The 17,106-nt window shown below is 38.1% G+C and overlaps 1 protein-coding gene across 2 annotated transcripts in view; it reads left to right on the forward strand.

The window, feature by feature from the left end:
• The first annotated feature begins 632 nt into the window (after positions 1 to 632).
• The window catches only part of LOC135712868 (RING finger protein 44-like), a 29,469-nt gene continuing 12,995 nt past the window's right edge, over positions 633 to 17,106 (forward strand). Inside the window, exons 1-8 of one of the 2 annotated variants that reach the window (XM_065235949.1) lie at positions 633 to 1,783; positions 13,819 to 14,071; positions 14,133 to 14,834; positions 14,892 to 15,128; positions 15,203 to 15,346; positions 15,433 to 15,665; positions 15,733 to 15,917; positions 15,994 to 16,106. In XM_065235949.1, coding sequence (XP_065092021.1) covers positions 1,611 to 1,783; positions 13,819 to 14,071; positions 14,133 to 14,834; positions 14,892 to 15,128; positions 15,203 to 15,346; positions 15,433 to 15,665; positions 15,733 to 15,917; positions 15,994 to 16,106 — 2,040 coding nt within the window. In that variant the 5' untranslated portion in view covers positions 633 to 1,610. The remainder of the gene's footprint in view (positions 1,784 to 13,818; positions 14,072 to 14,132; positions 14,835 to 14,891; positions 15,129 to 15,202; positions 15,347 to 15,432; positions 15,666 to 15,732; positions 15,918 to 15,993; positions 16,107 to 17,106) is intronic. The other variant, XM_065235950.1, reaches the window with a different exon arrangement.

Genomic DNA, 17,106 nt, shown 5'->3' on the forward strand with positions numbered 1-17,106 from the left:
ACCACCGCCATGCGCGTTAGCAAGGCCACTGCCTTGTGGTGTCCCGGTAGCAGCAGCATAAGACCTCACATTTCGTAGCACTGTATCTCTGCTGGGCAGAACGCGAGCGGACATAGCTGGAGTGAATAAGCATATTTCTTCTCTTTTTCCCCGTTTGAGCCAGCTGTTTGTTACTCCGCAGAGGCTTATATTTTCCGAATGTTTTTATTTACGCTCTTGTTGATAAACAGTTCAATGTAATATAACGAACGATGTTTGCGTACGGTCGATAGGAGAAACATGCAGACGAAGAAAGAAAACGCAAATCTATCTTCGGTGTCTACTTTGTGCGTCGGTTTTAAGGTTAACTCTATGCGTTTTCTTATATAATAATTACAGAAAAGCTTACCGCACTCATACGGCAGACACATTGCACATTGAAATCGAAAGTTCAGGCGGTGAAATTAACATTTTCCCATCGTTTCTCTCCATCTTCTTCTCCGGTTTTCTTCTGTAGACTTTTTGGCCAGCGCCATCTTCGCCCCGAATCAGCCCACAGTGTGTAAATGCGTATCGATTCGTGAAGCAGACAGTGCAGCAGTAGCAGCGTGAAGCAGAAACGAAGTTCCCAACTAGTTTGGTTTGGACCGATACGGCGCTGGACAGAGTAGTACCAAGCAGCGGCATCATCGTTTTCGACTTGCCCTCCCCTTGTTCCGGAAGCAAACAAACAAAGCTGGAGCGTTAAATTACTGCAGTAGAAACACGCCAAGTTTTCAGCGTTGAACGTTGTGTCGCTTGCAAACACCATCGTTACATGCGTCCAGCCCTGTACGGACGGGCGCAGCATAGAATAGCATAAAAGAAAACGGAACACGTTGCCGCACACATTTTCCTCGTCTCTCGTGGTTTCCCACATTTTCCCTTTTGCGTCGTTATTCAATCTATCACGTGTTTGCTTCGAGTTTTCTTCTATTGTGAATGTACAAATTTGTAGCGTCCATGAACACTACTCTGCTGTGACGCCGCCGAGCTCTACAGTTATCGTTGTGTAGTGAAGTATCCGTATGAATGTAGGTAATGCAGGCCTCGAGAAATATAGGTTTACCTCATGAATGAATTAAACAACTGTATGCCGCTAAAGCGCAATAATCAAACCGTGTTGTGAACCGAGTCGCGCAAATGTGTGTGATCTATTCTTAAGGCCTTTTCAATCAGGCAAAGTGTTACGTGAAAACAGAACAGACCATTTTCAATATGCAATAAAAGCTGACGGTACCGTTGATTGCGAAGAAAGAAACATCTTCGACGAACATAAGCCCTTGTGCCAGCCCGGTGTAAAATAAACACAGAAAGAAAAATCAAAGGAGCTTGGAAAATAAACAATACAAAGAGAGAAAATATTCAGATCGTTCCAACCGTCGCCATTCATTTTCCTCGCTTGGGGGGAAAAACTGCAACGAAGAAAAGATTCGGTATTGCTATTTGAATAAAAATCAGTGCCGCAGCGAGGTAAAACAAAGACGAACTGCACACCGTGTGCTATAGCTGTGTGTAGCAACGATACTTTTTAGAGTGAGCAAAACAAAACGAAAGGGATATAGACGGGAGAAATAGCGGTACATTCAACGATGAATCCAGGCCATTCAGGAACGACGAGGCGACCCTACTCACGCGGAGCCGCCCCAAGGAATCGCTCTCGTATGCCGTTCTCGCCTCACCATTCACATCATTCCAATCGCAACCATGGCGGCCACAGCCAGTCCTGGTACAACAAGGACATGGAGAATAGCTTCAACTATGGGTGAGTGTTTTGGAATCAAAAGCATGACCGCGCCTGGAGAGCTTCCCATCGCTCTCTTCGCCATGGTGTCGTAGACTTAAAGTAGATTAATATGGAGAGGAATGAAGAGATTCGTACTAAATGAGGGAAGAAATCATACCTTTCCAGGCGGTCGTTGATTGACATGTTTGTTTTTTTTTTGGGGAAGACTGTCCAATGCTGCATGATAAAAAAAATGCTTGAAAACATTACAGGAATCTTCCGCAGTTCTAATAGTTTATTTCAGTATGGTACACCGGGGCAAGTGGGGCCTAACAATTTGATAGTTCAGCTTTCTGCGATTGTGTAATCTACAATAATCTATATTTTTTAATTTACAATGCACAGTAATTATCTACTAACATCGCTGCACAAGTTTACGTACATTGAAAGCTAATTATTAACTTTAAAATAATCTTGAAAAATGTTAACTTTACAAAAATGCGCAATAGGTCTCACGTTTCTCGTACACCGGGGAAAGTGGGACCTATTTTGGATTTGTAAAAACTTACCAAACATATAAATAAAAACTGTCGCATATAACAAATAAAAATTGACTTTCAGTCGCTAACCTAAATCGAAAAAAAAAGTCATATAAATAAATAGTAGTAGATCAACAATATATACATATAAATAATATGCTCCAAAAAACTCAATCGATTCAAATCAGGTCCTGATAATCCTCCTAAAATTTGAGGTCATTTGGATGAGAACTCATACTGCACTGGTCCTTTGAAGTTTATTTGGGAATTACTACTTATTGTCATAGACACCATAATGATTTACGGAACAGTTTGCTATTTGTACTGCCTATAATCGCATGTCAGTTCCATATGGGTTTTCGTCAATTTTAAGATAATAACGCTATTCACAATAAATTAATATCTACTTTCATATTATATACGTGATCAAACTACGGACTTTGATCATGAAAAGCGTGAAAACAACAGCAAGTCAGTTTGTCCCATCAAGTAATGTAATCGCATATCAATCTCTTCCTGAAATTGGGATTTAAATTGATGGGCAGATCAAGCTGAAGTATTTAAAAAAATAACCTGAGGAGTTTTTGGAGATCTGTGAACATCTGAAGACCGTTTTAATAATTTCTGAGCAACTTGGCATATGAGAGAATATCTGGAAGATGTGACTTGAAATGGTGAGCCGTTCCAATTTTTCAGAACGATACCTGATCAAACTGAAGTCTAAAACAAATATATTGTGGTTTTTTTTTTAGATCTATGATCATATTTTTAATAATTTCTGAGCAACCTACTATTTGAGAGAATATCTAAGATATGTAATATGAAATCTTGGGCAAATGCAGATCTTCAGACTGACTGAGCTGAAGTCTTGAACAAATATTTTGAGGAATTTTTGGAGATCTATGATCACCTGGAGATCTTTGGAATAATTTCTGAACAATTTGGTATTTGAGAGAATCACTGGGAGATGTGATTTTAAATGTTGGGCAGTCTAATTCAAATATCTTGAGATTCGGAGATCAATGATCATATGAAGTTTTTTGAATAATTTGTTGGGCAGTTGAATGATGCCTGTTTTGCGATGCCTGGTCAAACTGAAGTATTGAACAAACTGAAATCACTCTGTATTCTGTAGATTTGAAGACATACTTCAAATCTCCGCATACATCGTACGGGTTAGGCAAAGGGTGTGCGTTTGACTTTGTACTGTCGCATTAATGGCCCTTCGCTCATTTTCAACTTCTATTCAATTTGCATACTGCCGTACTCTAACGGAACTCTCCTAAAGACCATTCTCTAGCTAATAAATTATCACACTAAAGCTTCATGTTAGATAGCATTTCCAAACAACTCTGAAAATCGCAAACTTCGCGTATGAAGTAACACTTTGAATGTCATAAATATTGTTGATATCCCCATCATTTGAATGCAGTCTTTAGTTATATGTAACATTAAACTAGTTAAACGCTGCTTTATTTGCAATTATTTGGGAAATAGTTTGTTTGGTGGTATCACATGATCATCATAAGTATACTACCCATAATAGCATATCAGCCCCATATGGATAGGAAACCAAGCAAAGATGGGAAGTTTTTGAACAGAACAGACTACAAATGTACGCAATAAGTTCTAAAGAAGTGATAACTTTGATTTCTATAACTTTGTTTTAATGGGTTCAACTAAAAAAAAACTGCTAAATTTTGTAGCTTTTTTCGTGTTTCTTCTAAATACTTGATCACCAGCTAAACAAACTCTTTCTCAAATAAGTTGATTCGCTAGTAAAAATTTACATGTTGAGTTAAACTTGAGTTCTGGCGATGGGGATAAAAACAAACATCATTTTATTGTATCCAATGTAAGTGTTAGCACTAAACTTTTAACCTTCAGGCGTGTTTGAATCTAGAAATTTATGATAAAATTAGTTCTATTCACCGTTCGGGTGTGCCTTGGGTGCCTGGACCCCTGCAGAATGATTCAGGCCCTCTCCATATGTTGTATGGTGATTCTAATACCGACAATTTAAATTTCATTAAACTTCAAACAGATCTAGAGGGAGCCTAGATCATTTGAGACGAGACCTGCCAGCCCAGGCACTTCCATTAGATATGCCAATGCAATTGCCCCGGTGTACCTTATCGTAAATATTGGTAGACAGACAAAATAGAAGTAAATACTTCATATTTATAGCATTTCCTAAAATTCCCATTAAACATTTCTAACAAATTTTATAAGTATTTTGTATTTTTCCTTCCCAAATTTTCAAAAGATCCTCAAATTTATTTAATTTTAATTTTATTTTTTACGATCTAAAATGTTTAAAACTCAGGTATTGAGATCTACTATCCCCAATAATCTTGGCATTTCTAACAAACAACTTTCCTTAATCGTAATCAATGACGCATATGTAAGATGTAGCAATCTTACATTTATGCGTCATTGATTCCGGTTACGACAGCCATCTGCGCACTTTTCCTGTTCATGAAAGGTATGATTTCTTCCTCACAAAACGTATTTTGTATGTAAAAACCACATAAAACCAAATATTACCTTAGAAAAAAAAAAAACAACGTAAGGCTTAAACCAATTCTTGCCAAGCTCACTCCACCAGAGACGATTATCCAGTGATATCCTCCAAACCACTCAAACTCTAAAGCCAGCTCTGATCCACACAGTGGTTTTGGTTCACGTTGTGTTAGTGTAATGCCATTGACTATGCTATGCATTAATATTGGAATACGGAATTATACGAAAAAAAAAAAACCCTATCAAAGCGCAACACCATTAATAATTTACAAATGCATCCTAGTAATTGTTTGGAAAATGGAATATTTCTCATCAGTGTTATTTTCTCTTGTGTAGTCTTGAATTCACCCATATTTGCAGCCAACATCCTCTTTCAAATAATACAAAGTGGACGAATGGTTCCAGCTTGATTGTTAAAACCTTTCGCCGTAACATGCAACCTTATTTGTATCATATATATAGATTAAATGGTCCTTTTATTTCTCATTTCATACACTTCACACATCTTGGTTCCTAATTGAACGCCTCTGTTTCGGATTAGAAATGTTCACATCAGATACTGTGTGTTTAATTTCTCATGATATGCAAAACGAACCCCTTAAATGCACAGACATTATAGTTTGGCTCTTTAAAAATGTCTGTTTTTATTTTGATACTAGTTTTGTTTTTACATTTAAAACTTTCACCCTGCTCTATGTTTTACTGTTTTCCTGCTTTATAAAACAAAATATTTCTCTTTTTAACTTTCAATTCTTTTATTTTCATCTAATTATCTACTTCTGTCTTTTTGTTCGTCTAGTTTAAATAGTTCCAGAATCCAATCGCTTTTAAGGATAATTCTATAAGTTTATCTAATTGATGCCTCTGCTCTATCTAGCATTGTGAAATGTTTGTGTGATAGCGGGTACGATTAGCAGGATCATATTTTGGCAGGCTAAGTTACACGTTCTGTCGCTTTTCACTCATCTTTCAACTTCAATAATACACAGTTCGGCCCTGATAATGCTTGAATAGAATCATCTGGTGTTTGTAGTACAAATATTGTCAAATTCATGTTGCCACACGTATGTACAGTATATGCAAAATCTAGTAGAAGATTTTGAGAACTGCAATGTTTCGTTCAGCCTGGCGTGATGTGTTTAGTCAACTATTTAATTTTTATCCCAGGAAATCAAGGTCACAAATAAATATGTGATCGACACCACACAGGAATAGTTTAAAGTTGTCAGAGACATTTATAGTAGAGCACGATTGACTTTTTATAGTGTATGTTTAAGGACATATAGGAAATGGATGAAATGTTGGTCTAAATGCCCCTAATTTGGGCCCATACATAAATTCAACAATCGACTAAATTTTCAATAGCGACCAAAATACCATCTAGATAAAATTGATAAAGAGCCGATTTTTAGCGATGGGCCCAATCTTAGATCCATAGGCCACCATTAGAACCATTTCCCCTACAAGGTGGAAATTTTTTGTGATAGTTGCCATGAATATATAGATAACAAGAAATAGGTTTAGCATTGTTTCAATCTACTATTTTAGTTTACGAGTAAAACTAGGTAACACTAATCGAAGTATTTATATATAACAAATCTTCGTTCATACTTGATGGGTTGTTTCTCTGTTCAACGTCAAATTTACTTCTCTTTTTCTGCGAGTCTTGTGGCCAATGCGTAAAATTATTGACTGCTTAGGCTGAGTGTGAAAGCACTGCACTATTCAATCCATTGCTCTGTGCAGACCGTTTGTACCAAACGGTAAAGGACGAGGCAATGAAAGAGTCAACAAAAATATTCAGTCGCTCACGAACAGGCGACTCACACCGCTTGCCTTCGCTCACACAGTATGTGATTGAGGCATTTTTCCATAGAAAATGTACACTCAGTAATTCAAAATAAGTATTGGGTACCATCCCGGAAGAATAAACATGCGGACTGAGCTACTGACTGAGTGCTCGGCTGTCAGTGACTCGTTTACCTCTCAATCATTCAGACTCTCACGAGGCAGTGAATGATGAGGCAGATAACAGTTCATATTCATATAAAAATTACTCATTGAACCTGACTGTTTTGCGCACTGCTTGTGACTCTCTGTCGTCATTAGTGAGATCCTATTAGCACGGAGAGTCAGGTCACACAACGTGACTTTTGTCCATGACTCGCAGAATAGGTGAAATATAGGGTGGATATCTCGTATTTGACAGATGCTAAATTGAGCACACCTGTGCCAATAGGGACCTTGGTTTATTGTAAACAGACGTGCAACATTTAGCTTGAATGCGTTCGCTTGTAGTGCTACAACAAAGTCAACTCGATTACGTAGTGTAATAATCGAGCTTTACAAGCAAGGAAATCCTCGGGTTTGTGTCGCTAAGATGTTGAGAATACCAATACGGATGTACAAAAAACATTATGATAAGCTTAAAAATTTGTCACACACACACACACATCCTTGGATCGTCCAGTCTGGACAAGTTCTGAAACGCTATATCTGTAGAGGAACGACTTTCTAAACGGTTGAACGCGTGTTTGGCAGCCAAAAGAGGACATTTCTAGACATCCATGGAAATTTTACGAAGCACGTTAATGTATCTATTTCCCAAAATATATTGTAGATCAATGTATTAGTAATACAATTTTCAAAATTATGACTACGACATTGACGACGGATAATTTTTCTTCAATCTGTATTTAATAAATCCATACGTTTCTAACCATTTCTCTTATAAAATTTTTATTAGCTCCCATTCTGTCGGTTATTGACCGATTTTGATGAAACAGCTTCCAATCGAACAGGAGATGCTTTTAATTTTTGATTTTGTGTATAGTGTTTGCTCGTATTAAAATCAAACCCTTTGACCCAGCAATTTAATTTAATAATATTAAAGTAAGACGGAAGCAATTTTTGTATGACTCAAAACTATCTTTTCAAAATTGGTTAAATAATGGTGAAATGGAAGCAATATCATATTTTTATTAAGGAAAAGGTTCACCCAAACGGGAAATGTAAGACTCTATTTCAGATTTGCATACACGGTATAAGGACTTCATCGCATGAAAAGAGTGGTCGTCGGACGGATTTTTATTTTTTTCTATTTTATTTTTATGTTAGTAAAAATTTAAAAATACACTGAGGCTTGAAAATCATCTTATTAAGGTTTTATATGAAAATATTCATTCTGATAAAACTTTCTGGTACACTACAGTCCACTTTAAGAACTGACATAACATTTGTTGCAGAGGATGTAAGAAATAAACACTTACATTTGATGTTCATGCCATTTGTGTTGCGTGTTGGGTACGCAAAGGTTAATACAATCACTGGACATCTCATAGGCTGCCCCATAGGATGCGTATATTATACTGCTTAAGCTAACTAAATGTGAAAACTGAAGTCTATTGGTGAGATTTCGTCAAATAATTCACTTTTTTTTAAATTCCGTAGGCTAGTTCATCTCTGTAAAAGGTGGGAAGCCTTAGAAAGAGGTCCCCCAGCCACAATGCTAGAATATCATACTACTTAAACATTTCATAATCTACTCAGCTAAGGGTATAAACAGCTAGTACAATACTGCCTATAATCGCATATCAGACCCATATGGATTTTCGTCAATTTCACGATAACAACGTTTTCTACTATCGATTGTTATCTACTTTCATATTACGTGATAAAATTTCGTACTTTGATAGTGAAAAAAGTGAAAACATCATCAAGTCAGTTTGTCCCATCAAGCAAAGTAATCGCATATCAGTCTAATCCTTAAATCCTTCAGTCCAGAGGTGAAGTTACAGTTCTGATTTTCGAGTTGCCACATTTGTCGCTGATATAACAAAACATGCAAGCTTTAATGCAACTGATTTTAACTAGAAAAAAAAATTAATATATTTACTATGACTTAAATTATTTACATGGAAATCGCACTTCATAACTTTGACTGCCATTTTATCAATGCCTAATTTTTCCATATGGGACTGATATGCGATTATGGGCCTAATAACACAGTAGACAGCATACGAAAGAGACAGAGGTACAAATTAAAAAAATAATTACCGACAATCTATATTAGTAGCTTTTGAGATCTTCAAATGAATTTTTTTTTTATGGCGTGTTTGGTATAGACTTTGAATGCAATGTATCACTTGTCTGGGACTTTAATTTTCAAATGATAGCGCAGAACGAAATTTGATATCAAATCCAAGCCTGAAATGTAGAAGAAATATTTTTTTTTTTTTTTATATCTTTATTAAGGAGACTTTCAGCCGTTGGCTAATGAGTTCTATTTTTTTTTTTTTTTTTTTTTTTATCTAAACCCGAATCTTTTTAAAGACCACCCCGTAGCATACGGGTTCCACATTCCGTTCGCAGATCCTTAAACTGCGATAAATGAATAAATCAGTGGACTACTGCCGCTAGTTTTCCTGGATCAACTTCTAGCAACACCATAAGGGCTGCTGCTGAAGTACGGTGACGGAATTGGCTGCACAGGAAGCTCCACTATTAACTCTTGAGCTAGACGAGGTGGGCGTCGTAGTCATGCTGGATCCCAGTACTCTACTTCACCGGCTGCGTTGACTAGGCGCTGCTATCGTCACGACCGCTGAAAATACTGCCGCCCACAGCTTGTCGTCCGTAATTGAAAGAAGCACCTTTGGTTTACACTGTCACCCTGCTGCAACTGCCGGAAAATTTCGTCTTGCTGCTATGATAAACTAATTACTCGCACATTGCTTACCTTACAATAATTCAAAAATGCATGTATTGCTGGCATTAAACAGTAAACAACCACTGAAAATGACAGCTGATGATTCAAGTTCACGATTGCAGGAACGAAAATCACATTTATGGGTTTATGGCATCGTATTTTATGCAGCGTTACGAATTTGACCAGTGCCAAACAGGCGTGAACTAAGTTCACAGATTTGGGATTAAGTTGTTGAAAATACGATCTACTTGATCACGTTTACGGGAACTGAGTCTGAATTCATATGAACAAGCAGTTCAGGTTCTCATGATATTTTGTTCACGAATATTGGAACGGTTTTTTGTGCGTGCACTCATACAGTAGTGTGATTGATAACACTCGTCGTCATCGTTTGTCAGCCCAGGGAAGACGAGAAATTTACTACCCGAAAAATTCCTAGACCGGGCCGGGAATCGAACCCAACCACCTCAAGCATGGTCTTGCTTTATAGCTGCGCCTTCACTGACTGAGCTAAGAGAGGCCGTTACAGCAGCAACTCGATCATACTTGGTGTTATGTGATATGGCTCGGTGGCCTAAAAGCAACTGTTTTTGCTTACTGAGTAGATTATCATGGATTTAATCTCATGCCATTATGTGTCAAACATGTCAATATCACTTTCAGAGAGTCACAATCAGTGGTTTTATGATAGTGAGCGTTCAATCAGAGAGAGAAAGCGATCTAAATCAGGTCTCCCTTAGCGCAGTCGTCAAAGGCGCAGCTACAAAGCAAGACCATGCTGGAGGCGGCAGGGTTTGATTCCCTGTCCAGTCCAGGAATTTTTCGGGTTAGAAAGCTCTCATCGAAAGCTCTCCATTAATAACTGTAGAAATGCATCTTGAACAGTAAGTTGCGTGCTCTCAAATAAGCTAATAGGCCATAAGCAATAAGCTTGAAATGCAAAGAAGAAGAAGATATAAATCAGAATAGCTTTGACAAAATCTTCACATTCGGTCCGCGTGTTGTTCTATTCTCGTTCATCTCTATCAAACAAACACTTGGAATCATGTTTGCGGATTTCGGTAACATTTTCTGAGATCAATATACAGCGAGTGTTGGAGAACAGCCAACAATTTCAAGTTTCTCATTAAATCACTCATGCTTAACTTAAAACAATAATAAGAATAAATAAAAAGACTTATTTTAAAACATTGCTAAAGATCGTTTCTTTGTTGTTGTATATAATTAACAATTTTTAATGCTTGTTAAATGAGTTAAATATTTCTGATTTTATAAAAATGTGGAAACCGCGTAAAAACCTTGATTGATCGGTCAGTGATAAATTCACATGCTTAAACATTTTAAAATGTCTGAGATCTATAATTTTAGCGTGCTTCGATAAATTTACACATTTTTATTAATTTTCTGGATTTACACCAATAATTGATACAACCATGCTTGGCACACACAGTTGTACACACCAACTGCTCATTTGTTAATAACTTTTCACTCAGTTGTTGAAATTTGTTTTTATTTAAAGTAATTGATAGTTTAGGATCATAGTTTACTATAAATATGCAAAGAGTAGGTAAATCTTAACATTTGAATCAACGCCAATGATTTTTTACTATGTTACGTCAACTGTGTGCGAAGTTATTAGCAAATGAGCAGTTGGTGTGTACAACTGTGTATGCCAAGCATGGATACAACTGAATACTTTTGGCCCAAATCAGATAATGCTATTGTAAAAACGTTAAAACGTACATTAAAAACGAAACTAACTCAACGGGTGAGTCACTTTTACTCATCCGTATGGGAAATTTATTGTAACGTGGGTCACTCAGCGCATGAGTAACATACGCTTCAAGATTTTTTTTTCCATACGAATGAGTAAAAGTGACTCACTCTGTGAGTAAGATTCGTGTAAAAAAAAACCGGCTCCAGTTTAAAATTGAAACTTATGGCCAGCCAGGTGATATGCACTTGGCCCTTGACTTAAAAACGTTGGACAGGCCTCTAAATTGAACAATTGCGAGCGGTCTGCATCAGGGCGTTACAATATCAGCTTTTATCGACAAAATCGATGTGACAAAGAGACTGCTAGCTTTCTTTTTCTGTTGAAGTCGAGCATCTTCGCAGCATTCCTCCGTCGGCGTCTACAAACAAATTTCAAGCTTCGGTGAAGCGGACGATTGAAAGAGCGCTCGACTTTGATAGTTTCGTTTTTCATGAAACACATCAACCGAGGTTTCATGACGTTCATGTGAAAAAACTTGAAGATTACATGTAAGATGTTCGATTTATTTCCCAACAACATTATTACCTAAAAAAAAAAATTACGAAACAGGACATAGCGCATATGAAATAAATTAAAAAAACGGTGATATTTCGTTTCAACTCGAAAATCGACGTTACTTTCACTGAAAGGGATGAGCAAGCGTGTTTCTTTTTCATTTTCGTTTCGTGCTGATAGTCTAGCTAGGCATTATAGAAATAATGCGTTAAACACATTAGATGAAATAAACAAAACTCGAGTTCATTTTAGAGCTTCAAAAATGTAGATGTTTGTATGGATACAAACTATGGGGAAAATTCATTTCCATGTGCTAGATAAAGAAAGTCGATTAAACGGCAAAAGACTCTAGAGTGCAGTTTGTAACATTTCTCCTTTCATCCAAGTGATCATAGCAGCATGAACGTGGAGAGTGTAGGGCCTTTAGGCCGAATGACATTAGGCCAAATGGGTAACTAGGCCGAATGGGTCGTTATACCGAATGGGTCATTATACTGAATTTGAATAGTAAACTATTGAACTTAAAGAATTCATGAGAACAATTTTCATTACTCTCGGACTTTGCAAAATTTTCAAGATAGCTATCTCTCTGCTGATATATTGGAAACATTATTATATATTTATCTAAAACAATGGCCTGGATTGAAGATCTTTAAAAATAGTTTAAAATAAAACATTCGGCAAAAACAGATGAAATCTGCAGTACTTGAAAAAATTCTCATCATTTTGCGACTAAAATTACGACCTTACGTTGAAAAGCGAGCAACATTTAATATTTTTGCCTAATAACCCATTCGATGTCTCGAACAGTCAATTAAAAAATAAGGCTTAAAAATATAAACATTTAGAGATAGAAAAAAACATGTTTCTGTCTTGAGATGCACCTCATTAAAACTTTGCCGAATATTTTCAAAAATAAGAAAATTAGTTTTTGATTAATAATTTATTTGAGAACCATCCTATGTTTTAGAATAACCATAAGCAGGAGCTTTTTGAGCCATAAATAGTCACTAAATGTTTAAAACTTAAGACAAAACCACTGGGACTTTTGTCTTACTTAAATCCCATTCTGCACCACTGTGCATTTGAAAATCCACAAACTGCCATATTATTTATTTTTATCTAGGGTAGGTGTACCAGTTATGGCTATACGTTCCTATTATGCTGTGTACCGATTATGGCCTATGGTATTCCACGTATAGCCATAATTGGTACATCTACCCTAGTTCGTTTATTTGAAAGGCTCATAAACTGCCATATTGTGATCAACAGAGAAAGACAATATGCAAAATACCACGTTATGAATGTTCAGGTTTAAGGTTTGAAATAAGAGGTTTTAAAATAAAATCAAAACTAGCTCCGTATTTCCACATGCTGTGTGTCCATCTCTGAAAACATTATCCCCAACCGATAGCAATAGAATTCTGTGAACAACATTTGAAACCAATGTTCCAGTGTAGGTATAATTGGAAAACAATTCCTTTTGTTACTTGGCTTCAAATGTTGTCCTTTCGCTTACATATATCAATAAATCTGGTGTAATTTTTTCTATAGTTATGTGGTTGATAGCCATTTGTGATATAAATAATGCTCCACGCAAGGTAGACAGTAATCGTTTGAATGGGTTCAGAATGTTTGCACATCTTCAACTAACATTCATGCTTTCCTTCGAACCACCCCGCATTTAAGGTGTACGGTTGCGTAGTCGCGAGTCGATTGATATTATCTTGCCGTTTCGCTCTAGTCATTCATTCATGTTTTATATCACAAATAGCTTTCCGATTCGATCGAACGTTTCCAATCTCTTCATATAACAGTTTTGTAGGCAACGAATATTATACATAAGCTTATTGTAACTGTAATTTATTTTCTAATTAATATATGATTGTTTTTTGATTTTTCTTCCGCATGCTTTTTGTCCGTTGTGGTAAATAAATTGCAAAAAAAAAAATGTTCAAAATACACACGTACTACTACTTTTTCTTCTACTGCTACTACCACTACCACTACCACTACTACTACCACTATGCAGTGATAATAACGGGAGTAGTCCTAAAGAATCCTTCACATACTCACCAAAATCCCCACCAATGCAATTACATTCCCCTCCAATCACCAATCGTCCAATCTTAATGCCTTACGGTGCTACTGAAGATGGTAGTGTTAATAATAGATCTCAACAAATTCTTAGAGCTGGACCAAGCCATAATGACCGGCGAAATAACATGAGTATGCAGGATAGAAACCGGCATACCAATAGTGCATCTACTTTGGATCGTCATTCGGTATGTATATTCACATAAATACAGATTTTTTTTTTCAACAATGCTTCCCAATCCCTTGCAGAATCATTTCGAAGGACCTTCGAATTCATCCAGAGGGTCAGACCTACATCTGGATGCAAGGTCTGTCCTGTCGTTGGATTCGATGCGAAATAGTCGTGAGAATAACAGGGAACGCATCAGTCCGCCATATCATCAGGGTAACAGTTCGCATACGAACAACCACCAAACACCAAGTCCGTCGTACAACTCCGACGGAAGCAACGGAATCAAATCGGATAGTCCATCACGCAAAAGACGTCGTGTTTCAAGAATGCCTAGTCAATCTCCACCGGCCATTTGGGATCATCGAAGATCACCTCGGAACAATAACAACCATCACAGCAACCATCACAGTCATCCTCCACAGCAGCAGCTGCAGCTACAGCAACCACCCCATCTGAGTCAACACCATCAAAACCAACACAACCATTTGCACTTGCCTCAGCATCAGCCCGGTCTGGTGCCATTGCAACAGGGAAGTCCACCGATCCGTAGACCAAGATTCCGTGAACAGCCACGTCCTTGGGAGGCAATGCCACAGGTTTTCCAACAACCGTCACCACCTCAGCCACAGCATCAGCATCCCTCACTGATGGTTGACATCAATCAAGTTCCTGTTAGCCTTCCATTGGGTCACCATGAGCAACTGTGGACGTACTCAGCTGGACCACACATCTCGATTTGCTCAGGTCACCCAGCCGCACCGCACATACCACCTTGCCAAGTAATTTTTTCAAACAATGTTATCTTGTGCGTTACTAAATAATTGTTTTCTCCAAAGGTTCATGGAGTCTATTCACAACCGTTTGCTCAAACCTGTAACATTGGAGGACACTTCGGAGCCTTCGCATCTACACCTGCTGCTCTTGCAGTACCGCATCCGCATCCACATCCACATCCACATGCACATCCACATCCACATACACATCCACATCCACATCCACATCCTCATCCGCATCCCCATCCGCATCCACAGCCACATCAGCCTCATTACCAGCATCCTCACTTAGCTCAACAGGTGAGTTTTGAAAAAAACGGGCTTATATTTAACTTACATGAATGATATCTTATTGTCTCCCTTTACCATGACAGCGACCCGATGGGCTATCCCTTGACGGGCTGGATCATACTGGTGCTTCTCCGTTGCATGTGTCTCCACTTGCCGCAGCACATATCCATTCCTCGCCACAAATGACTCAGATATCGCCACCAACTCCAATCTATATTTCAACGGAAGTAAGTATATTAGATAGCAAAGGAATTGGGCGTTTCAGATGTTTCATATTATTTTCCAAATATCGACCGTGTTGAATATTCTCCAGGGACGCACGGGCCAATTCGAGCTGCTGCATAGAACGGCTCGCCGCGCTATCACCGCTCCACGCCGGAACTTTACCCGCTTCCATTGGCCAGCTCCACCGCCACCGTCCCATCCACATGCCCATCCGGCTCATCGCCATCCAAGTCTGCAGCATCAAACGCTAGCTCCACAGCCAACGCAGGTATCCCTGTCGGCTACACCGTCCGCATACTCCGGCATTCTGCTAAATTTCTTGTAAGTCAATCTGCTTCTATACCGTATTCATTAGCATAAAAATCAAATTGCAATTCTTATCTCACAGAGCCATGTTCCCGCTGTCGATGTATGAACAGCCGGACCTCAACTCACCCGACTCTAACGAAACGGAGAACTACGAAGCGTTACTTAGCTTAGCAGAACGCCTGGGTGAGGCGAAACCACGTGGTCTCGCACGGCCGGAAATCGATCAGCTGCCTAGTTACAAATTCAACGCGGAAACACATACAGGTTTGGTCTCAAAATTTGAACTGTTTGGAGCTTTTCGATGGATTTAATTATACCGAAATTTGTTTTATCGTTTTAGGGGATCAAACATCCTGCGTGGTGTGCATGTGTGACTTCGAATCTCGTCAAATGTTGCGAGTGCTACCGTGTTCGCATGAATTCCACGCGAAATGCGTTGATAAGTGGCTGCGGGTAAGTGACCGTGTCGGTACTTTGTTCCATTATATCGTCGTTTCGGATTCCTCCACCGAAATCATCTTCATCAACTTGCATGCAAAAACGGGTGGGAATCTAGCACCAGTGACTTCATTCAAGGTTTAGTCTCATGTAACACAAATTCATAGAATTATGTTGAGTAATCAGCTTTACAACCAAAACCAGTCATTTAAAGGTTACATAAACTGTCATCGAACATATGTGTGGTAGAGTCAGTGTATAATGAGTCACGCCAAGAGTGAAGCCAAGTCTACCTATTGAACTGTCAAACCGGCTACCTATCGTGCAAAGTAAACAAACATTACGATGCTTTGAAAGGTCCACGAAAGGTATTGCAATAAAATATAAAATATAATCGAAGAAATGATCATAAACACGCAGTGAGCATTCAATTGTCATGGGATACGTTTGGTAACGATCAGTTATGAGAATTTCTACTATTTTTTATTGAGATGATTGGACAAAATCACTGATATAATGATTTACAACAGCCGCTATTTTTTTGCTCGCTAGAAGTCATTTGAAGCTGATGTAGCAGTCCTCTGTTGCCAAGTGAAAAGAAATGGAATCTTTCGAAAACCGTGATGCGAGTTCAACTGTTTTTCTCTTGGCGTGACTCATTATATATACCGACTCTAGTGTGTGGCTTGAGTAGTCAACTCTCACTTAGGGTCGGGTGGGGCAAAAGTGCCACCTTAACAATTTTACGTTCTATATATGCCAAATAGTGGATATTTATAGGAGTTTCTACACCGTATTGCAACTTCATATTATTGCCTTCATACAGCAGAAATGTAATGCAAATTATATCTCGTCAAAAGATGTTTACGATTTTTTCAAAAAGTCATCTCAAATCTTTTTTGAAACTGCAATGGGGCAAGAGACCGAACTAAGAACCCTCCCTCAGGATCGATTCCAGGGAAATGGCCATATCTTGGTTGATTCTGAGCCAATTTTAGCTTTTGGTGCGTCATTC

Source organism: Ochlerotatus camptorhynchus, unplaced genomic scaffold, assembly GCF_037179485.1.
Source record: "Ochlerotatus camptorhynchus isolate MF236.1 unplaced genomic scaffold, CSIRO-AGI_Acam_v1.1 ptg000510l, whole genome shotgun sequence".
NCBI lineage: Eukaryota > Metazoa > Arthropoda > Insecta > Diptera > Culicidae > Ochlerotatus > Ochlerotatus camptorhynchus.